This window comes from Mesocricetus auratus, unplaced genomic scaffold, assembly GCF_017639785.1.
Source record: "Mesocricetus auratus isolate SY011 unplaced genomic scaffold, BCM_Maur_2.0 Super-Scaffold_6730, whole genome shotgun sequence".
In the NCBI taxonomy this organism is placed as follows: domain Eukaryota; kingdom Metazoa; phylum Chordata; class Mammalia; order Rodentia; family Cricetidae; genus Mesocricetus; species Mesocricetus auratus.
Window position 1 is genome coordinate 108,671,969 of NW_024429184.1, and position 23,802 is coordinate 108,695,770.

The following is a 23,802-nucleotide window of genomic DNA, read 5'->3' on the forward strand; positions in this document are numbered from 1 at the left end:
GAAAGCGCATGGCCATTAAAAAAAATCACGTTTGGCCCGTTCCAAAACGTTTCATTGTCGGAAACGTTTGTCTGGAGTTTCTGTTTGGACAAGCTCCGTGTATTCTCAGTCCATCAACAGAAGGACAGAGGGATGTGTCTGAAGTTCTGATGAGTGGGACAGTAAGACTGGGCGTTCTGGAGCTGCATCCCGAGACTTTACAGGGCGCTGAGGGGAAACAGGAGAAGACACACAAGCGACAAGAGCCACTTTCTCAGGGAGCCACCTAAAGCCTGCATGGTGCGGCCCCGCCCCTATCCGTAGTACGCAGGCGCGTCTTCCACTCCCTCCCTCGCCCCCAGCCCGGGACGCCCCGTTTCCCCCGCAGCACGCAGGCGCGTTCCCCTTGGCGCTCTCGGGGCGCCCGAGCTTCCTTTCAGGATGCTCCGCCTCGCCAATAGCACGCAGGCGCGTCTTCAGGGTAGCCCTCTCAGGTCCCCGCCCCTTCCGTAGCACGCAGGCGCATTTTTCCGGAGCGCGGTCTCAGGCCCTCGCACCCTCGTATGGCGGCGCTCCCGCCACTCGCGTCGCACGCAAGCGCGTCCTTCGTGGGGCTCGCGCAGGCCCCGCCCCCTCCCGCCGCCCCGCCCCCGCCGCCCTGCCCAGCCCCGCCCCGAGGCGGTTGCTGGCGGCGGCCGCCGCCCTCCCTCGACCCAATGGCGCGGCGGCGGCGTCAGTAATGTGAAGCCGTGCGCTGGCTCGTCCGGCCCCCGGGCCTGCAGCCCATTACACCACCGGCCGCGGCAGCCGCTGCATCGCGAACGGCCTGGGAGGGCGGGTGCAGACAGCTCCGCGGGGCGGGGCGGAGCGAGCAGCGCGGCCGGATTCATTCCCGTGGGGCGCGGGGCATGGAGGAGCTGTGCGGCCGCAGGCGGAGCGGGCCAGTCCGGGCGACGACAGGGACAACGGTTTCCATTTGAAGGGGCGGTCGGAGGCGGAGCTGCGGACGGCGGGAGTACCAGCCCCGGGGCAGGTAGAGGTGGCGGCGGCCGGGGGCCCCCGGGCGGGAGGAGGGCGGCGGGGCGGAAGGCCGCCGGCGGTGTCGTGCGGGCCGCGGAGCCCGGCTGGAGGGGTGGGGCGAAGGTGACAGGCGATTGCGGCCGTCGAGCCGTCGGCGGCGGGCGAAGCGACAGGCTGGGAGGCGGCTGGATTTCCTGAGCGCCTCGAGTAGTTTGAAGGGAAGCAGGGCTTTCCGGCGAGGTTTCAGCGTGAGCGGGCCGAGGGTTGGTGCGTCTGACCTTTTTGTTCCCTGTCGAAACCCATCCTGGCCACCATGAGGCCTTCCAGCCTCGCGCGCGCCCTCGGCGGGTTCCCTGCAGATGCCAGAAAGAAACACTTGGGAGCCCGCCGCCGCGGCTCCTGCCGCTTTCGGTTACTCGCTGGGCGTGTGCAAATGCCAAACCAGAACAAAGCTGGGCTGGCTAGAGCGGACACGAGGGAACCGACTGCCTGTAGTGTTTCATTTTCCGCACACGGGGACAAACTGCCTCCCTCCGAAACAGTCTGGTCCCCGTGAGAACTCCTTTGTAGCTTCCTTTCGAATCTCTTTTGAAGGAAGGGTGGGGGGGGCAGATCGTTCCTAAAGTAGGGCCTTTTTCCTGATTCTTCCCCCAAATTAGGAAATACGAAAGCCCAAATCGTGTTGTGTTTTGCCTTTACTTGTAAGGAAAATACTAAAACTGCTTCTCTCTCTTTCTTTCTTTCTTTCTTTCTTTCTTTCTTTCTTTCTTTCTTTCTTTCTTTCTTTCTTTCTTTCTTTCTTTCTTTCTTTCTTTCTTTCTTAATTTCTAGTTTGGTGCTCGGCTTCTCCGATGTTGGAGTGCGATAGAACCCAACATACTCTCGGTGGTTTTACATCCGTTCTGGGGCGCGGTGACTAACACTGAACTTTGGCTCCTGTAACTTGCCTGCGTGGAGAGTTAAGCTGGAGTTTTGCTTTGAGGGATAAATAAAGCTCAGCCTCCCGACAGGACATAAATGGATCTAAAGACGGCCGTGTTCAACGCAGCGCGCGATGGCAAACTCCGGCTCCTCACCAAGTTACTGGCTAGCAAATCTAAAGAGGAGGTTTCCTCCTTGATCTCGGAAAAAACGAATGGGGCCACACCACTCTTGATGGCTGCTAGATATGGACACCTCGACATGGTGGAGTTCCTTCTGGAGCAGTGCAGTGCTTCCATAGAAGTCGGGGGCTCTGTCAATTTCGATGGGGAAACCATCGAGGGGGCCCCCCCTTTGTGGGCCGCTTCTGCAGCAGGACACCTGAAGGTTGTCCAGTCTTTGTTAAATCACGGAGCATCCGTCAACAACACGACTTTAACCAATTCAACTCCTCTTCGAGCTGCGTGCTTCGATGGCCATTTGGAAATAGTGAAGTACCTTGTAGAACACAAAGCCGATTTGGAGGTGTCCAACCGACATGGGCATACATGCTTGATGATTTCATGCTACAAAGGACACAAAGAGATTGCTCAGTATTTACTTGAAAAGGGGGCAGATGTTAATAGAAAAAGTGTTAAAGGTGAGTTCAGCTTTTTTTTTCTTTTTAAGTGACTGCCTCTTATTTTCAGGAAGTTTGTTAATTTTCAGCAACGTTGTTGAGTAGGCCTGTATTGACAGAACTGTGTTTATTAGGTAACCTTTCCAGTATTTCCTTGACTCTGTTACTTGAGAGTGCATTAAGCAAATGTGACAAAGGATTCCAGACACTATGTTAAACAACATTTTCTCTGTCTTCCCTAAGGTTCCAGAGTGTATTGTGGCAGGTGAACTGAACCTTTCTGGCTCATAATTTGATCCATTTGGAAAGAAATGTAGTGAAATGCAATGCATTGTTTTGAACTTTTTTTTAGAATCACTTTGGAGTAGTGAGTCACCATCTTATTTATTCTAGGTGGGCATTTATTTGTTACTCTGTCATAGAAGGCTACACCACACTGCCTTGAAAGGATTCAATCTGAAAGGGATATCTGTTCCCCATTCCACTTATTTGTGGCCAATAGGAAATCCTTTTATGTAGAACATGTATTAAATGTAGTAAAACAGATAATGGATTCTAAAGACCTGCTCAGGGCTGAAAAAGCTAAACCCGGACTAGGTTAAACCAGTGTGGATTTGCTGGCAGCAATTTAAGGACCTTGGTCAGGAAGACCTTAGGTTTACAGATGAGTATAACTTCCACAGCAATAGGCTACTAATTCTTCAGACCTTAAAAAGAGACTTTGTCTGCACAGTTTGATAACCTGAAGATCTTACTTAAGTAAATCCGCACAGCAGTAGCTGTTAAGATTTAACAGTAGCATAAATCAGGTGAAGAATTTTTCAAACATCATGTATTGGCTTGCATTGCTTACAGTGAAAAATGTCTCAGTACCGCTGCCTTCTCGACGTCTGTAGAAGACCACAATCATTTACAGTTTGTTTCATTCTTCTAGAGATAGACTGCACCCCCTCCTTTGCTTTGCTTTTGCTGTTGGTTAATACCCCCACACCTGAGTGAGAGAGAGAGAGAGAGAGAGAGAGAGAGAGAGAGAGAGAGAGAGAGAGAGAGAGAGAGTGTGTGTGTGTGTGTGTGCGCGCGTCTTAATTCTAGGTTATGCCATTTGGTTTCAGCAAACATGGCTGACTCATTCTTGCTTGATACAATTTTTCATTGAATGTGCATAATGAATTGATGTAGGATTGTGCTAGGTAGTCCTGCTGTGAATATTCTTGAGGAAATGAGAATCGACACACTTGTGTGAGAATAGCTAGTATGAAGCAAAGAATGCGCTGTGCCAGAGGGCAGGCATGCTGTGGGGCACTGTATGGTTACTGAGCGTGTTTGTGACGGTTTACCTCAAAGGTATATCTTGTTCTATAACCTGTTTTTTAAATTCTTAATGGTAGCTCCATAATTTCAAGAACTTAGCATTCCTCTTTTTGTGTAGTAATGAGATAGATGTGCTTGTTCATTTTTAATATGTTTTTATAAAATAATTAAATCTTGTCAGGATAGTTAATACTACAGGATATACAGTTTCTTTAGTATTTTTCCTTTTATTAAAAGTAGATTTTTTTCTATATCCTGGTTATGGTTTCCTTCTCTCCTCCCAGTTCTTCCTCAATTCTCTTCCCATCCAGATCCACTCCTTTCTGTCTCAGTAGAAAACATTCACACTTCTAAAGGAATAATAATATAATATACTATGATAAAACAAAAACTAATACATTGGAATTGGACAAAAACAAATAGAAGGAAAAGGAGCTAAGAAAAGGCACAAGAAACAGAGACCCATTTGCACAATTGGGAATCCCATAGAAACCCTGAACCGGGAGTCACAATATGTATAGGGGACCTGCTTTAGACCTGTGCATGCTGCCTCAGTCTCTTGAGTTTATCTGTCAGTCATAGAAGGATTTAGTGGAGACATTCCATTTAGGACTGAGTGTTCCAAGGTATCTCACTCTCTCCATAATGTCTGTCTGTGGGTCTCTGTCTTTCTTCCCATTTGCAGGAGGAAGCATTTCTGATGATGACTGAGCAAGGTACTGATAGTAGTAGAATATCATTAGGCGCTAAGGACAAGAGTATTTGGTTTTACCCTAGGTCTCTGGGCTGTTGAGTCTCAGACCCATAGTCATCCAGGCAGTGCTGGGTATGGGCTCAATCTCATGGATTGGGCATTTAAGATATTGGTTGGCTATTTCCACAAGCTTTGTGCCGCCATTGCAGTAGCATATCTTGCAGGCAGTACACCATTGTAGATCACACTGTTAGTGGCTGGCTTGGTGTTTACATTTCTCTTTTGATGTATAGTGCATAGTACCTTCTGGTACCAAAGATGCTAGAGTATGGGGTGAAGACTCTTTATAGGTGCCAGTTTACTTCTCCATATCTAGGGAATTGTAAAGGTGTTGTCTTCAGCAGTAGGACCTTACCATCACTTTGTGGAGAGCAACATAGTCTTGGCAAGAGCCTGGGTTGTTTGGGGATTCCCATTGGACCCCCTTTGACCAACAACTCAGTTAGATATAACCCAGTCCCAGTACTGGAAGCTTTATTTGGTGACAAGAGATGGTCAGTTGGGGCTGTCTTCCCCATTTGACTTTCTTTTAGCTTGCTTTCACTTATGTATATATTTAGGAAGCTTCTGTTGTGTTGGGTTTCCATACTACTCCTCAAATGGCCCTTAATTTTAGCTGTCTCTCCCCATGCTCCCCCCTCACCTCCTTCTCCCTTCCCTGCTTGATTCTTGTGTCCCCCCACCCGTCTATCCATAGCTATCTCTTCCATTTCCCCTTCTTCATGAGTTTTGGTGGTTCCCCCAGTCCCTTACTCTCTACCTAACTTGTGTGGCTGTGTGGATAATAGTTTGGCTATCATTGATTTAACAGCCAGTATACACATATAAGTGAATACATATCATATTTGTCTTTCTGTGTCTGAGTTACTACACTAAGAATGTTTTTTTTTTCTAGTTCCATCCTGCAAATTTCATGTTTTTTTTTTATAGCTGAATAATACTCCATTGTGTAAATGTGTCACTTTTTTTTTTAATCCATTCTTCTGTTTAGGGACAACTAAATTGTTTCCAAATTCTGGCTGTTAGGAATAGAGCAGCAGTAAACATGGTTGAGCAAGAGCTATGACAGGATGAAGCATCCTTTGGGTATATGCCCAAGAGTGGTATCTATGGATGGATCTTGCGGTAGGTCATTTCCTATCTTCCCCATGATTCCATAATGGCCATGCAAGTTTGCACTCCCACTAGCAATGGATGAGTGCTCCCCTCCCCTTACTCTGCATCCTAACCAGCACGAGCTATCACTTACTTTTTTATCTTAGCCATTCTGATGGGTATAAGATGAAATCTCAAAGTAATTTTGGTTCAGGAACTGCATACTTGCCTGCCAATGGTGATGCACACCTTTAATCCCAGCACTCTGGAGGCCAAGGCAGGCGGATCTGAGTTTGAGGCCATCTTGGTCCACAGAGCAAATTCAGGACAAATGACGCTACACAGAGAAACCCTGTCCCAAAGAGCCCAAAAAAAGTGTATGCTCTTCTAGTGGAGCTTACACTGCTGGGGACTTTTGATGGTAAACAAGTGCTTTGTAAGCATTCTTCGGTGTGTTTCTTGTTCTTGATTGTCCTTATAGGTAGGTTGATGGGTTACAAGACTAGACTTTTTTAATCCTAGTAAAGAATGTTTTGTCATGTCAATATTGGAAATGCTTAAAGATAATTAAAAGAAGTGGGGGAATGGCTAAAAGATATGATGCCTTGGTGAGGCTTTATCAGTTTGATAATGTCCCTATGACTGATACAGCCAGATGTAGAAGTCAAATTGGGGTATGTTTTCAATTGTTAAGTCAGTGGAGGAGGATCTCTGAGTTTGAGGATAGCCTGGTCTACAGAGTGAGTTCCAGGACCAGGGCTACACAGATAGACCCTGTCTTGGACCTTCCCACCCCCCAAAATAAAACAAGTAGGGAATGAGTTATACCAAGTGTTGTTTCAGATACCTTCAGTTTTAAATGCATACACAGATTTTATCATTTTGTGTATGCTGTACTAACCTTTTTGTGAAGCCACTTGTTTTGGGCCATGGTTCTTTATGAATATTTGCGACAGATTCCACTGTACACACACTGGCCTTCCTGTACTCTGATCCTGAAGCTTTGATTCTTTGATAATTGTTCTTTGATTGATGCTTAGGTTTATGGTTGTGGGGGAAAGGGAAGTCATTGGTAATCAGAGAAGAGGAACCACCTAAAGCTGGTGCAGAGAGTGTCATACCTGACTTAGCAGTGAAGAAGGGTTTTCTTCCAATTTTCAGCTCTATTTTAAAAGTGATAAATGCTGATAAGACTAGGTGTAGAATAGAATATATTTTCTTTTTAGTGGTTGGGAGACCTGGGAACCCAAGGTCTCGTGCATGAGAGGCACTTCTGAGCTACCTCTTTGGCCCAGTTTCTTATATTATATGTCATGCATTGGAAAGTACTCTGAAAAATAATACCAATATATTGTTTGGTCTTACTTTAAAATATAAGAGAGTTCTTCATTCCTTTCCTTTTTAATATGTAGTTGACAAGTGACTATTACTTAAACTTTTCCTGTTACTTTTTAACAGACTGTTGGCATTTTTGAATATATTTAAAGGGAAGGTAGAATTGATTCATTAGTTAAGATGGCACTTCAGTTCCTCAGTATGCCACTGGGCTGTTAGACAAGGTCCCTGTTCTTGATCCCCTGCCTTTAAGGTTTGATCTTAGAGATAGCTTCATAAGCAGATACTATCAAATGTATGGGAAAGAGTTTACCCTAACAACACTTCCTAAAGGGCAGTGGGTTCCTTCTTTTCCCATAGTATTCCATAAGGGGAAAAATATTTCAAATACTCAGGAGTATCTTGCTAGTTTAACATAACAGTTGATTTTTTTAATTTTTTGATCTTTATTTTTATTTTATGCATATGGATGTTTTGTCTGCATGTATGTCTCTATCATGGATTTGCTGTGCTTGTAGAGATTGGGGGGTGGGGGTCAGATCCTTCTGGGACTGTCTGGGACTAGAGTTACAGACAGCTTTGAGCTGTCATGTGGGTGCTGGGGACCAAACTCAGATCCTTTGGAAGGGCAACCCATACTCTTAACCATCTCTTTAGCCCTATAACAGTTGATTTTTAGAAGTATTTATTTTATGTGCACATTTGTCTATGTGAGGGTGTGGGATTCCCTGGAACTGGGGAACTGCTGTGTGGGTGCTGGTAGTTGAACCCTGGTCCTCTGGAAGAGCAGCCAGTGCTCTTAACCACTGAGCCATCTCTCCAGCCCCAGCAGTTGATCTTTGAGACAAGCTGGTTCCTGTTTAAAACCAATGACCTCCAAATCTGAAGAGATTATATTAACCCCCACAACTGCCACTTAGCACTTCACATTTACAGTCATCTTTAGCTTCTTTTGCTTCTGTTTCCTTTGAGATTGTTTTTGTGTATGCTTGGAATTTTGATTTTGCAGATCTTAAGTAAAATTACTTAATCCCTTGATGTCTGCTTTTATATCCAAACTGCTGGGAATTTAGCAGGCTAGAGTGCTTGACTAGATACTGCAGACCAGTAATAGCAACTCTCTAGTTGGGTTGGAAATTGGGCCTAGAAGACATCATATCTTCACTCATGGGTCAGTCATTTTATATATTCAGGTGATGAAGTAAGTTGGTAATGAGATAATTATTGTGGCACTTTGGAGGCTCTGAGCTACGACTGCTAAATGGGTGTGCACTGACTGAAGTACTTTGTGGAGACAGACACAAATGTAGGGAGATGGAGAGCTAGATCACTACTTCAGAGTGGTTGTTGCTCTTTCACAGGACCTGAGTTTGATTCCGGATCTGTGTTGGGCAGGTCACATCCATCTGTTACTGCAGCTCCAGGAGATCTTATAGGGTCTTCTGGCCTCTGCAGTTACCTACAAACACCTCTTAGACATAATACACATAATTCTTCTTAAAATCCTAAAACATGAGTATAGTTTGTAAGATACAGAATTTTAAAAATAAATGTTCCGTAAAATGATGTTGGGTTGAGATGTGTTGAAAGGTTTTGATAGTTTTTCAGGCTTAGGAAATGATATGGAGAGGCATGTTGAGAAAAATGTCTCCAGAATCCAGGAATTGGGATGTAGGGATATGAATAAGGACCAAAAGGCATCCAGGGTTAGATTATAAAAAGCAATAAATTCAGGTGGAGAAGTTTAACTTTGAGTCAGGTGTGCTGGTGCATGCCTTTCATCCTAGAATTCAAAGCCAGGGAAGACTACATAGGAAAGAAACTCTGTCTCAGAAAAAGGGTGGTTTTGGGGGGAAGAAAAAAATTGTTTGTCATGTAGTGGTATCATAGATTGCTTTTCATTGTTGTGGTAATCCTGACCAAAAGCAACTTGGAGAGGAAAGGGTTTAGCCAATGCGACTCCATTATAGGCCATAATAAAGAGACATCATGTCAGGAACTGAAGAAATGTGGGGGAGCTGCTTACTGGCTTGCTCAGCTTGCTTTCTTCTATAAAGGACCACTTGCCTAAGGGTGGCCCAGTGGATCTTCCACATCAGTCATTAATCAAGAAAAGGTTCTGTAGGCTTGCCTTCAGGCAATCTGATGGATGTGTTGTCACAAATGACTTTAGGGCCCTTTTCCTAGAAATGTTGTCCTGTGTCCTGTTGACAAAAACAGTAACCCAGCAAAATGTTTCAGCAGAGAAATATCTAGAATTTAAAGAGCATTTTGGTACCCTGTGAGCATTTGAGGTCGGAGACATCATGTATTTCTTATTTTGTATATTAGGGAAAGAATCTGGTCCACAGCATTTGGTAAGTAGGCTTGCTAAATGGCTAAGTTGGATTTAAGGTAAACTCTTTATGGCAAGCCCTGTGTGTATAGGGGAATAGGAACATAAATTTAAAAGGTTATACAGAAATCAGTAGTGTGGTGGATAGACTTGGTAGGGGTTCAGAAAAAAGTAAAATCTCTGTGACAGATAATTGTATTAAAAGATTTTTGAGACTTAATTTGGGCAGGTTTTTGTCTTTGATTCTTTAGTATTGTAATCATATGTACACAGATGAAGAGACTATATCAAACTGTAGTGTACACATATTTAAAATAAGATACATTTCGTCATCTCTGAATAGTTCAAAGCAAACCCAAGGTATTGTTCCATTCTTTCCCATAGTAAAAACATTTTAGAGTGTGTATGTAGATTCATCAGGGACTCAGTTATTTTTATCATTCTTTTTAAAGCCCTATCTGTGTGGTGGTACATTTCTGTAGTCCTAGCAGTTTTGAGGCTAAGTTGGGAGGATCCTAAGTTTGGGGATCGCCCCTGGGCTGTGTATTGAGACTATGGGAGGAATACTTTTTCCACACTGTAAGTGTATGGGAATCTCAACTAGTAAAAGCTCTTTGTAAATTAAAAACTCTTGAAGATAATAGACTAGGGTAGGGTTTGTTGTTGTGGCAGATAGGTTATTTCAGTGTACTTGAATACTGTTAGAATTAGTTCTCTGGTCTTTTGAGCTTGGGGATGTTTACCAGCCATTGGTTATCTTCAGTACCTCTACATGCAGAACAGAAGGACCTAAACCTTTATGCTGCTCTGATGTCTGGCTTTAATTTGGCTTAGTAATGGTTAAATAATTTACTAGTTGAATTCGTTAGCATTTTTAATGCAGATCTTCAAGTTGCTCCTGACTTGTTTTTCCTTTGTCCGTATGTCTCTATAAATCGTCAGGAATACTTGACTTGCTACTTGAACTTTATAGAAGATGTGTAAACTGAGTTCATGAGAAATAGCTGTGTGGCTAGCTTTCTTTGGAGATTGAACTTAAAACTTTGAATTCTCACAGAATTAAACTAAGGTTGGTGAGCATAAACAATATGGGATGTGCCTATTTCCCAGTTGTTGGCAGCCCCATTAACTCAAGACAGTCGTCCCAAGTTTTATGTATTTGCTCTTAGGTATATATGGCCACTACATGGTGTTCATTTTGGTCAGCTTTTCAATGCTTTGTTAAATCTTTTTGCTTAAAATAAAATTTAGAAATCTGGTATTTTAGCAATTTGGTTTTTTTTTTTTTTTGATGTATTAGGACAAATAGGATATGCAGAGGTAAAAAGACCCAGTTTAAGAAGGCACTAGGTGTATATCTGTCCAAAACATCTCCCCTCCACCTTTCCCTTCCTTTTGGGAAGAGCTGTAGTTAGATCGGAGCCTGTGAATTAGATCAGCTTGGAAAGGAAATGGATGTAACTTTATTTTCAGTCTTCAAATGAGCTTTTTTACAGATGGAGCTGGTTTCTGTCCTTGTTCCTGTGCTCCAGGGATTTGTTTTTTGTTTTTTGTTTGTTTGTGTTTTTTTTGGTTTTTACGAGACAGGGTTTCTCTGTATTGTTTTGGAGGCTGTCAGTCCAGCCTCGAACTCACAGAGATCTGCCTGCCTCTGCCTCCCGAGTGCTGGGATTAAAGGCGTGCGCCACCACCGCCCGGCTGCTCCAGGGATTTAAGTCTTGAAATCCCTACTTCATAGCAAGTCTTCTGGAACCCTTTCTTATCCATCCTACACCTTACTTTGGCAGATAGAAACAACAAAGTGTTTAATCTTGTTGTGAGCTCATTGGCTTGTGTTATTTCTGTGTTTCTACTCAGTGACTGAAGAAGCAGTTAACAAAGGGAGGCACACAATAGTCATGGCAGTTTGTCGTTAGTTTTTTGTTTTGGTTTGGTTTTAATTTTATTTTTTCCTGCCTCTTAGTGTCTCCCATGATAGAATAGAATATACACGGGGGAAAGGAAACAGAGAACCTTCTGGTATTCCTTTAACATTCTAAATCGCTTCTACATTTCTCATGCCTCCAGTGTGTGCAAAATGACATGGGGCGGAAAGCAATCTGCCTTCTTGTGCCCGTGTTCCATCCCCACTCGTGTCTATCACTTGTAAACTCAGCCCAGAACAAAGTTGAGGAAGAATGAGTCATTGGTCAACCATAGCAAGCTGAAGAAGAAAAATGAATTATTTATTTTTCAGACACATATTCTACAGTGTGCTCTTTGTTCCTGTCGATCAAAACTATGTTTTACCAAAATAATAAGTGTTTTGATTGTTATTGGATTTTCAAGCAACTTTACTGAGATCTAATTCACACACCATTCACTTATTTAAAGTATACAATTTAGTGGGGGGTTTTAATGTGTTTAATGAGTTATATAGCTACTACTGCAACTTTTCATCTTCCTGCCCCAAACTCCATTTTCATTATCTACTGCATTAGCCTCAAATGATCACTAAATTTCTTTATGCCCCTGTAAATCCACCTGTTTTAGACTTGTTGTGAAAGTACAGGTAGACTTTGTGGTTGGTCTCTCATGACTTGGCTTCTTTCACTTAGCATAAAGGTTCATTCAATTGTAGCATGTCAGTTTAATTTTTATTGTCAAATGATACCTCTGTATAGATGAGTGACCCATTCACAAGGGTAGCAAATACCATCAGAAAACAGATATTTACATTATGACTCATAACATTAGTGAAATTACAGTTAGGAAGTAGCATCAGAATAATTTCATGGTTGGGGGTCACCATAACATGAGGAACTGTCTCAGCATTAGGACGGTTGAGGACCATTGGTGAACCTTTTATTGTTTTATTTTTCAGCATTATGAGTAATGCCATCATGGGCATTTGTGTAAAAATTCTGTGGGTATATGTTTTCATTGTTTCTCAGACGTATGTGTTGCCAGGAGTGGACTAGGATTATAATGGTCATTGTGTAACTTTTGAGCAAGTAACAGGCTGTTTTTCAGAGCAGTTGCATTCCTCGGAATACAGGAGGGCCTAATTTTTCCACACTTGTTCTTTTTATAAATACCCATCCTAGAATTGTGGTTTTGGTTAATATTTTCCCCATGGCTAATAATGTTTAGTATCTATTCATATGCTCTCTTCAAGTATGTGTTTGTCATTTCTGTATAAATTTTTGTATGTTTTATATCGAGCTATTTATTTAGTTAGCCTTTGCATTACTTAGTTTTAAGAGTAGTTTATATAGCTGGGCCTGTTGGCACACACGCTTTTAATCCTAGCACTTGGGATGCAGAGGCAGGTGGATCTCTGTAAGTTTGAGGCCAGCCTGGTCTACAAAGTGAGTTCCAGAACAGCTAGGGCTGTTACACAGAGAAACCTTGCCTTGAGGTGGGGGGACAATAAAGAGTTGTTTGTATTGGGTGTACAAGACTTTTATCAGATACATATTTATAAGCATTTTCCCCATCCAATGGATCATTTTTGATTATGTTGTTTGTAGCAATTGGGATTATTTTGCAGATTCAAAGCTTCCCATTGTTGTATATCTGACTTAAGACAATTGCCTATTATATTTTTATTTTGTGTTAGTGTGTATGTGTGGGTGCACATATGTCACAGCATACATGTGGTGGTCAGAGATAAAGCTATAGGGTTTACTGACACTGATTATGGCTTAAGAACTTTTCCAAGGATGAAAATTGTGACTTAATTGTAATATATACTATATTCCTACTTTGACTCATTCAAATTTAGACTAAACAGCAGGGCATAGTAGGACCCATATGCTTAAACATTGCATTCTATTCAAGTAGGGGAATTACAGTTCTGTACCACCAGGCAGAGCTGAATACAGAGAATTCTTGAACCTCAAAACCATTCTTCCTAGAGCACTAGTATTTTGGGTTGCTGACTTTGAAAAACATACAGTCCCCATTGTGTGGCTCAAACTTTCATACATCAGCATGAATTCTTTTATGTGCTTACTATCAGTTAATTACAGGAGTCTTTAACATTTATATCAGTGAAAATGCTCCCTCCAAGTACTTCTTAAGGAATATAACCAAGCTTTTACACATAAGCACAGAAACATCCCACTGAATATTGCTCCTGTTCATTCTTCTAAATTTTCTTTGATCTAGTTTTGAAGATACATAGCTGTAGTCACATCATATGAACTTTGTAAAGAAAGAGTTTGAGTTGATGTTTAATATGCCATTAGCTAGCTAGTTTGAATTTTAAAAGGATGTCTACTTAATAGAGGTGTCTTTTGAGAAATTATAGAAGTTCCCATTATGAGTTTGGTGAAGGGAAATTGTTTTTCTTCAAATGAATTTGCTCAGGCATTGAAAGACATGTAATACAAAGTGTGTCTCTTTTCCTCCTTTTTTTCCTTTAAAGGTTAATTCATGAAATTTCAATGTCAGATACCTTTATTTTAAACTTTTAAAAATTTTATTTTTATTTCATGTGCATTAGTGTTTTGCTTGCATGTGTCTGTGTGAAGGCATTGCATTCCCTGGAACTGGAGTTATAGACAGTTGTGGGTGTTGGGAATTGAACCTGGGTCTTCTGGAAGAGGAACACATCCTCTTAATTGCTGAGCCGTCTCTCCAGCCCCCAAATATCTTTATTTGATTTAGGATGCTTGGTAGCATTTATGTTTAAACATTGCATTCTATTTTTCATTGTTTCTTACTTTGAAAGTAGAAGACATAATAAAGGTAACCCTGCTAGAATCTTTTGGAGGTACAATCATTGTGTTGTTGGGGGTGTTTTAAGAGCTCTAAAATACAGGAAATTCTTGAGTCAAATGTGTAGTAATTGGCATATATTGTTTAAAATCAGTGATAATAGCTGTCAAAAACATGGTCTTTGGAATGTAAACTTAACCTGTATGATTAGAAAGAATATAATGTTTTGATCTTTAAATTTGGATAGAATAGTAATTTTTTTACAACATTTAGCAGTATTTTATCACTTAAATGACTGGTAGTAAATGTAACAAATAATTGTCTATCAGATTATAAAGAGTTTATATATAGACAAATCTCAGTTTGAAATAAATGTGGGTTTTTTTTCCCCTTTTTTGAGACAGGGCACTGTGTATCTCTGTCTGTTCTGGAACTTACTGTATAGATCTGGCTGGCCTCAGACCTGCTTTTTCTTCCAGAGTACTAGAATTAAAGGCGTGAGCCACTATTCTGGTTTTCATTAATTTTTTTTAAAGGAGAAAAATTTTTTGTACAACAGGAGGAAATGTTTCATTAACTAGGAATAGAAGTCATATAAATATTGGTGGTGCACGCCTTTAATCCCAGCACTCGGGAGGCAGAGGCAGGCAGATCTCTGTGAGTTCGAGGCCAGCCTGGCCTACAGAGCGAGTTCCAGGACAGCCTCCAAAACAATACAGAGAACCCCCGTCTTGAAAAACCAAAAATAAATAAAATGAAATAAAATAATTTCATAATACTATAAAAGTAGAACCTAATGTGTTTTTTCACTTCTGAAGTTTTATCTTTTTATACAGTGTATCTTGATCATATTTATTCTAATTCTTGGGCAACCTCCAACATGTCTCCTTCCCGTTCTCCATAACCTACTGAAGCTAGTTAGTGCTGCCTGCTGGAGTTTATGTTAGATTGGTCCTGTGCAAGTAATTGTAAATGCAGTGAGTTCATGAATGTAGTAGCCATGTTATGTCCAGACATCCACATTTGTAACATTCTTCCCCAATCCTCTCACTGTTTTTATAGTGGTTGCCCTTGTTTACTAGAACTTTGGAAGACATCTCTTGCTTTCCTGCAGTGAGACTTAGGACACGCTAGCTGCAGTGTTCTCCTTAGCTTTTGTGATATTGCTGCCAAGTATTTTACTTTATGCAGTATTTCAAGCCCACAAGATATTGTTGAGAAAGTTATATTTACTTAGATTTACCCACAGATTTTCCCTCGTCCTGGCATCCATGTACTTATTCCTTCTGCTAAAAAAAAAAAAAAAGTACTCCACGATATTTAGCCTTTTCCTACAAATATGTATTTTAGTTTTCTGCATCTGATAGTTTGTTATTTTTATTTATCCAAGATGTGGATCTAATTTGGCAGTTCTTTTCTGTTAGGGATTTTCATTGTGATTCTGTGTCTCAGCTCTGTTCCTAGTGAAACTTTGCTGTTGGTCTTGTTACTTTCTAGCAGAGAATAAATGGGAAGCCTTCTGTGGTTTAATGCTTTTCTCTTTGACCTTAGTTTTCATATATATGAAACACACACTCCCTTAGCAAACCCTAAAAAAGGTGTCCTCCACTTAATTTTGGAGACAAGATCTCTCCACAGCTTTGAAGGTATTAAGTAGGCTAGGCTGACTGGCTAGTCCCAGGAATCTACTTGTCTTTGTTGTCATCATATAATGCACTAAAGAGAAACCAGAACATACAAACCACAAGAGCTATGAAAAAGCCCAGTAAGACATTTAGTCTTTACAGTTATTGACACAAATTTTATATGAAGTTTAGCATTTAAAAATTTTTTTAAATTGGATATTAAAGGGAAATCTGAAAACTACAAAACCAAATAGACATTTACAACTAAAAAAATCAGTGGGTGGCTTTTAAAAATGGATTACTCACAGCAGACTAGAAACTTCATGAAGTAGAAGGTGGGTCAGATGGAAATACAGAGAGAAAACTCACAGGTGGGAAAGGACTGTAAGAGACAAAGGGAACAGTACTAAAAGGTCAACATGTCTAAAGCCGTAATTCCAAAGCATGAAAATGAGTCAGAAGCAGTATTTCAGGAGATAGTCTTAGAAATCAGGATAGTTCAGCAGTGGCTGCTCAGTCGAGGATTGCCTCTGGAGTTACCATCTGGAAATGAAGACCTGGAGTATTCTTGGAGAGCGAGCCACTGGTCTTCAGTCCATCTTGGAAGGCTGAAGAAACCAGGTTCTGGCGTGAGCACAGGCCGATGGTAGCAGCGGTAGTAATAAGATAGATGTGCTCACAAAGAGGGGTGAAAGCAAGCAGCAAAACCTAGCCTGCTCCCCTCATGCTGTCCATCCCACGCTCTGGTACCATGCCACCAGATGCTCTCCTCTCAGGGTAGAATGAGGATCCTGACTCTTCACTTAGCTTCCTAAACAGACATGCTCTCAGAGGCACATTGATTCCAGTCCAGCCAAAGTGACAATCAAGATTAACCATCACAGTACCTGCAGGATGACACTGCTGGCTTCCACGGGCATATACATTTACACACATGATTGGAGCTCTGCTGTAACAGTCTCATCCTCCAAGTGGCATCTATATTTGCTTCTAGAGTTTGTGTCCATATAGTAGCACCCTCAATTATTTTACTAAAGTTGATTTACTTTTCTATGATGACTTAATCTGTTTGTGGGTATGGGAGTTTGCAAAGCTCATTTCCCAATAGTTTGTGGCTGCAGTTTCCTTTATGCAGTACAAGGCTGTTAACAGGCCTGCTTTTTTGTTTGCTTGTTTGTTTTTTTAAGCTGTCTTCTAGAACCAATGAAGAACATGGGAAGTTTTGCCCAATTCTAGACTTTTCTAGTCTTTCTCATCCTGGATTGCTCTGTTGGCTCCTAAGTGCTTTTAAGCAAAGTTTGTTATTAGACATGATGGTGAATGCTGGTAACCCCAAAATTCAGGAAGTACAGACAGGAGGAACTCAATAGTTTGAGAATAGCTTTGACCTGTATCAAAGCGCAAACAAAAATGAAGGAAGGACAGATGGTCTAGGAAAAATGAATAAAGTATTGTTTTATTTGAGGTAAGGTGTTGTCTGCATAGACCAGGCAGGCTGGCCTTGAGTTTCCTTCCCACCTCTGAATCCCAGGTGGTGGAATAGAGGTATGCACAGTCACTCCTGGCTCAGTACATAGGCTTGAGTAATCGAACCGCTCTGTCATTGCTATTACTAGATGAAAGAGCCTTCTCTTCTCTGTCTTCAAGACAGACTTTTTTGCCTGCACATGGGTGAATTCAAAATACACATATTCTAATTTTCAATAAATACAGAATTTTAGTTCGTTTAAAACTGACTTGTTGCATTCCTATTCTTGATTTTATATTACTCTTAATAGGAAAGAGTGCCATCCAAGCCTTTTCTTTTGGCTCAAATTTTTGTTTGTTTGGTTTTTTAAATCATCTATTGGGAGGTGTGTGAAAATAGGGATTGTAACTCAGAATATTTAAATTTTTTATGTACTTGGCATAGTAGTTATGCTTAATTGGAATTTGAAACAAATGACAATCAGTAATCAGAACCTCTGTTTGCCCCTAGGTGGTTGACAGTACTTTGTTGTTAATCACTGAAATCTGGGACAGAATAAACAGATTCTAAATGATTCATATAGTACTTAAAGATATTGTGGGAAATCAAATGAGATCAACCTTTGTGTAACTAAAAAAAAAACATCATTTTAAATGACATTTACTTATTTAGAAGTTGGGGTGCAGGGTGTGTGTGGAAGTGAGAGGACACCTAGACAGTCAGTTCTCTCCTTCAGCTCTGTAGGACCTAGGGACAGAACTCAGCAGGGTTGACAGCAAGTGCCATTACTTGGAAAGCTCTCTTGATGGGCCATGTCATGCTCTCTCTCTCTCTCTCTCTCTCTCTCTCTCTCTCTCTCTCTCTCTGTCTCTGTCTCTGTCTCTGTCTCTCTCGCTCTCGTCAGTCTGCTGTATATGCCTGGTTGGTCCACAGGCTTCCCAAACCCTCCCATATTAGTGTAAATACACTGGGATTTCCGATTCACACTACTATGCCCAGATTCACATGTTTCTGAGGATTCAAACTCAGATCTTCATGCTCGTATAGCAAGTACTATGCCAGTGCCTTTTGTCAGTTTTAATCCATGTGTAGAGTGACAGGTTAGTGTTAGAACATTTAGTACATCTAAAAAGAATGCTCAAAACATTAAATTATAACAGGAAATAACCCATTATAAAAGGGTTTGCATATCTCCTTTGAAAGTTTATATTAACCACACACATATTTTTAGATTTTTAGTGAACTTATTTCTCCTGTGAGAACAGTGTTATGAAGAATACTCTGTAATAAATTTTGACTTTAAATTTAAAACTCATTTGATAATCAGTTGCTTTGAGAAAAAATTGCCCACAACTAAAATCAAGTAGAAGAATCTTAGATTCTGAAGACTAGATTCTTCATTTATGAATGAAGAAACTGACCCAGAAATTTGACTGTCAGCAAAGCTACAAACTGCTTAAATTCATTTCACTCATTTCTGTTCAGAGACTATCACTTTCATTTGAATATGAATGAAAAGTGCCAAGGGGCCATTGATTAAGGAAGCTTTATCTGGTGGCTTTCGGTGGATTGTTTTGTTTTGCATACTCATTTTAGTCAAGTTATTCAAGAAGTTTATTCAAGAAGTTTTGTGAGTATTTCCTTCTATTCCTGCTGTGTATCAGACACTAATATTAGGTGCTGAAGATACTTGTTTTCTCCATTGTAATTATAGTGTGTCCTACTTACAGTTGGCTTTTTTGGGGGGAGGTTGCATTATAGCCTGGTCCTTCAAAGTGTGTTCTTTTCTTTCTCTTTCAGGCAACACTGCATTGCACGATTGTGCAGAATCTGGAAGCTTGGACATCATGAAGATGCTGCTTATGTATTGTGCCAAGATGGAAAAAGATGGCTATGGAATGACTCCTCTTCTCTCAGCAAGTGTGACTGGTCACACCAATATTGTGGATTTTCTCACACACCATGCCCAGACCAGCAAAACAGAACGTATCAATGCTCTGGAGCTTCTGGGAGCTACATTTGTAGATAAAAAAAGAGATTTACTTGGGGCTTTGAAATACTGGAAAAAGGCAATGAACATGAGGTACAGTGATAGGACTAATATAATTAGTAAACCTGTTCCACAGACACTAATAATGGCTTATGATTATGCCAAGGAGGTAAACAGTGCAGAAGAACTGGAAGGTCTCATTGCTGACCCTGATGAAATGAGAATGCAAGCACTGTTAATTAGAGAACGTATTCTCGGTCCTTCTCATCCTGATACCTCTTACTACATTAGATACAGGGGCGCTGTCTATGCCGACTCTGGAAATTTTAAGCGATGCATCAACTTATGGAAGTATGCTTTGGATATGCAGCAGAGCAATCTGGACCCTTTAAGCCCAATGACTGCCAGCAGCTTGCTGTCTTTTGCGGAACTCTTTTCCTTTATGCTACAGGACAGGGCTAAAGGCTTGCTGGGTACTACTGTTACATTTGATGACCTCATGGGCATACTGTGCAAAAGCGTCCTTGAAATTGAGCGAGCTATCAAACAAACTCAGTGTCCAGCTGACCCATTGCAGTTGAATAAGGCTCTTTCCATCATTTTGCACTTAATTTGCTTATTAGAAAAAGTTCCTTGTACTCTAGAACAGGACCATTTCAAAAAGCAGACTATCTACAGGTTTCTTAAACTGCACCCAAGAGGAAAAAATAACTTCAGCCCTCTGCATCTGGCTGTGGACAAGAATACTACATGTGTAGGGCGGTACCCTGTTTGTAAGTTTCCATCTCTGCAAGTTACTGCGATACTGATAGAATGTGGTGCTGATGTCAACGTCAGGGACTCTGATGACAACAGTCCCCTGCATATTGCTGCTCTGAACAACCATCCAGACATCATGAATCTCCTTATTAAATCAGGTGCACATTTTGATGCCACAAACTTACACAAACAAACTGCTAGCGACTTACTGGACGAGAAGGAGATAGCTAAAAATTTGATCCAGCCGATAAATCACATCACATTGCAGTGCCTCGCTGCGCGTGTCATCGTGAGTCATAGAATATGTTATAAAGGGAATATCCCAGAAAAGCTAGAGACCTTTGTTTCACTTCATAGATGATGATTCGAACTGTACTGCAGCACTGTTAAAGCACGACTTGGTAACAGTTGTTTCATTAATGAGCACTGTTGTGATAACACCAGCATTCATTTAGCTTGATATCATTGTGCTCTCATTGGCTAAAGCATTGTAAGCATCAAATTTGCAGGATTGGTTCCCAGTATTTAATATAAATATACCATATAATATATTGTTTGTGAATTATTGAGAAATGTGATGCTATATTCAAATTTCTAAAACTGTCTGCCAAAGGCCACTCTGGTTTTGTTTGCTGTTGGGTATTAGGGACAGAGTTAACTGTTTTCAGTGATGTCTTTATACTTTACTAGTTAGTGACTTTTATACGGTTGAAAGTCATCCTCCCCGGCTCCCTTCTTCTGATTTCGAGTTTTGCCCGTTTCCACATTTTTTCCCCTAACCGTTTTGGCTACAATGTCCCCGAACCATTGGATCCATGCTAGGTTATAAACCTTATGGACTTGTTCACCATTTGCAGTTACCATAAGTGCTTTATCTTCTCTATGCACCGGCTTAAACAGGACTGTCGTGTGTTGGCATATTCTCTATGCAGCAATTGGTCAACTTCAACTCAAAACACTGTTCTTAAGTTAGGAAGTTCATGTCTCAAGAGCACTCGTAGAGCATGTCAGTTTTTAGAGTTGCCGGTAAGCAAGTTAAGCTCAAGCTTTAATTTTATGTTTTGTTTGTTTTTGCTTTGTTTCTTCACATCTGATTTCTTTCCTCAATCTACAGAAAGTTTTTAATATGCTAAATTTGGGAAACAAATCTATTACAACTATTAACCCAGTTGAAATCTAGGTCTGTCATCTTAGTCTGTCGTGCAGTAAAGTAAAGGAAGACCTTTCTAAAGTGACCTGCCTCTCCCGCTCCAGCGTTGTCCTGCTTGTGCTGATGGTGTGCCTAGGTGTAGAGAATCTGCTTCAGAGTTTATCATCACACAGCTTAATGAGTCACATTGAGCTGCTCAGTCACTGAACTGCAGACCACTTTTATTTACAAAAAGGCTAAAGCATGTCAGTGGCATGATGCTTGTCAAGCCAGATCTAGGCATCTCAGATAATTAAGGTATTTTAGTATGCAATTTACTGCCATAGTATCAAAGGTCAATAACAGTGTTCTTTTATCTTCAAGTTTATGTATATCTTTTAAAGATAACGTGCATGAATTACTTTGATCTTAATTATTTGTCACCCTATTAAACACAAAAGATTGCACAGTGATTTCTGTCCCCTTAATGAAAGCGCCTCCTCCCCCCTTCCCCGTTCTTTCCTCTCCCTCTCATTTTTTTTTCTTATCAAAGATTTGTTAATACCACAGAAAGGGCTCTTTTGACTTGAGAAAAGATAAGTGAAAATTCAAAAGATTCAGGTAATCACTCAGCACTTTACTGTATTCAGTAGAATTTACAATAGTACATTGCACGGAAGATATAGTAAAAAAAAATGTTCTGAATGAAATGAAATGCTCCTTATTGATTCTAGAAAACCAGTCAGTTCACCTGTGAACTCTGGGTCATTTGGATTTAGGGGATGATATTTTATTCTGAGGGTTGATGTAATGTTACTTAAAGAATTGTCATTGCAATCACATTCATCTTTATTCAGTAATTGTAATGAAGGGTAGTGAATAAAGAACATTAGACCTTTTCATTAAACAATTGAGGTTTAATTCTTTAACAGGTATCTTTACTTATTTTACTACATTTTTAATTAAATTTTACCATTGAAAAATGGATTAGTTATCAATGGGCTCTTTTCAACCCTTTGATGAAGAGGTTTTACTTACTTTGGGCAAGTCTGATAAGATATTTGAGCTGCTATATATAAGAATAATATGCCATTTAGACAGATATTCTAGAAAATCTAGCTTTTGAAATCATCTGCCTGTAATTTTGTGGTATAAAAACTATATGTGAACTACTTTTTAAAAAAATCTTGGCCATTTTGGTTGATCTCACTTTGGGGTAAAAGATGACAATTTGACTTAAAGGGATTTAATACATGGCCTCCCTGCTTTGCCCAGAAGAATCTGGCTTACATGTTCTTAGTGCAAGGCTCAACCTAAGGCTCACTGTTGGACAGGTGGACTTGAATTTCATAACCATGTATGAAATAAGAATGTCCTCACATAGTGGCTTCCTTCAAGAAGAACAGATAACTTGGAACTGGTCTTTAGTCTTGAAAACCACAGTGCTGTTTTGCAGTCAGGATGTGGCTCTCCCTTTTCTGTTTGCTCACTCCAGAAATGCCATTGGGAGCTCCTAAAAAGCAGTTAAGAAGCTCAAAATTGGCCACGATTTTATTTTAGAATAAGTTGGTTCAGGAGTGCAACCTCAGATAGCTGTTAGGGTCTTCCTCTGAAAATCATGAGATTGAATAAAATAAAATTCTCAAGTTTGTGGGTTTGTTTTTGTCCATGGTAAGGAAATGATCTAATTGTATTCATTTGAATCAACTAAGCTAGACACTGTAGCATGATAGTATTGGCTAGTATTAATGTTTAAATCTCAACAATGTTTCTCTAGAAATGCCCCTGAATTTCAGATGTTCTACAATTTAATTATTTTTTAAAGAGAAATGGTTATTTTATTCAGATACCAGTCTCTTTTCTAAGGGCAAATGAACTACAGTTTTAAAAATGTCACTGTTTTTTCTGGGCCGTGGTGACATATGCCTTTAATCCCAGCACTTGGGAGACAGAAGCAGGCAGATCTCTGAGTTTGAGGTCAACCTGGTCTTCAAAGAGAGTTCCAGGACAGCCTCCAAACCTACAGAGAAACCCTGTCTCAAAAACAAAACAAAACAAAAAACTCCTCAAACAAGTCATTGTCTTCTTATCCTTAAGTCTGACAAGTATAAGCCTCTCTCAGCAATATAGCTGATAGATTTTGAAGTTAAGTGATTGCTCATTCACAAAGAAGTATTACTTTGAAAAACCCCATTTACTATAAGTTGAGAAGTTGTTCAGGTTGTATTTTGAAGTCTAGCTTCCTGAAATCAAATTGTCCAGCAGAGCCCCTCAAAATGTGCACATGTGTTCATCCCTGTAAGTAGTTCCCAGCAGGGGCTGGGTAAAGAGTAGTGTTCTTCCATCCTAGTCAGCAACACCATTACTTGGAACCTGGGCCACTTTAAAGTTAGGTACTAAGGAAACTTAAAGTGCTTGCCATCTTCTTTCTTCTCTTTTCCCTCTTATGTATCACTCAACAACTAGCTTCTCTCCCTTTTGTTGGTTCCCATTGTGTATCTTTTAAAAGAAGTACTGTATCCAGATGCCAGCCAATAAATTGTCACACAATGGAAAAAACGATATGCCACAGCATTGTAAGGTTTAATAAAATTAAGTTTGCACCAAACCCAAGTGTGCTCTTACTAACTCTTTAATTCTTGATGAGTGGTACTTGGAAATATATTACAGTGGATTCCACATTGAGGCAGGATCAGCCTAGATACCTAGTCTGAGCAAAGTGTCTCTCCATAGGAAATGGGCTCCAAAAAGCCAATTA

The 23,802-nt window shown here is 40.6% G+C and overlaps 1 protein-coding gene across 2 annotated transcripts; it reads left to right on the forward strand.

Annotated features, from left to right (window-relative positions):
* The first annotated feature begins 646 nt into the window (after nt 1-646).
* On the forward strand, nt 647-23,652 carry Fem1c (fem-1 homolog C). Of its 2 annotated transcripts, none has more exons than XM_005069145.4 (3): nt 647-1,012; nt 1,831-2,560; nt 18,967-23,652. In XM_005069145.4, exons 2-3 carry the CDS (start codon nt 2,017-2,019, stop codon nt 20,274-20,276), a joined length of 1,854 nt encoding a protein of 617 aa, XP_005069202.1. In that variant the 5' UTR covers nt 647-1,012; nt 1,831-2,016; the 3' UTR covers nt 20,277-23,652. The 2 variants fall into 2 exon arrangements, with proteins under 2 accessions (XP_005069202.1, XP_012968208.1); XM_013112754.3 differs by lacking the exon at nt 647-1,012 and adding an exon at nt 1,116-1,266.
* The last annotated feature ends 150 nt before the right edge of the window (nt 23,653-23,802 follow it).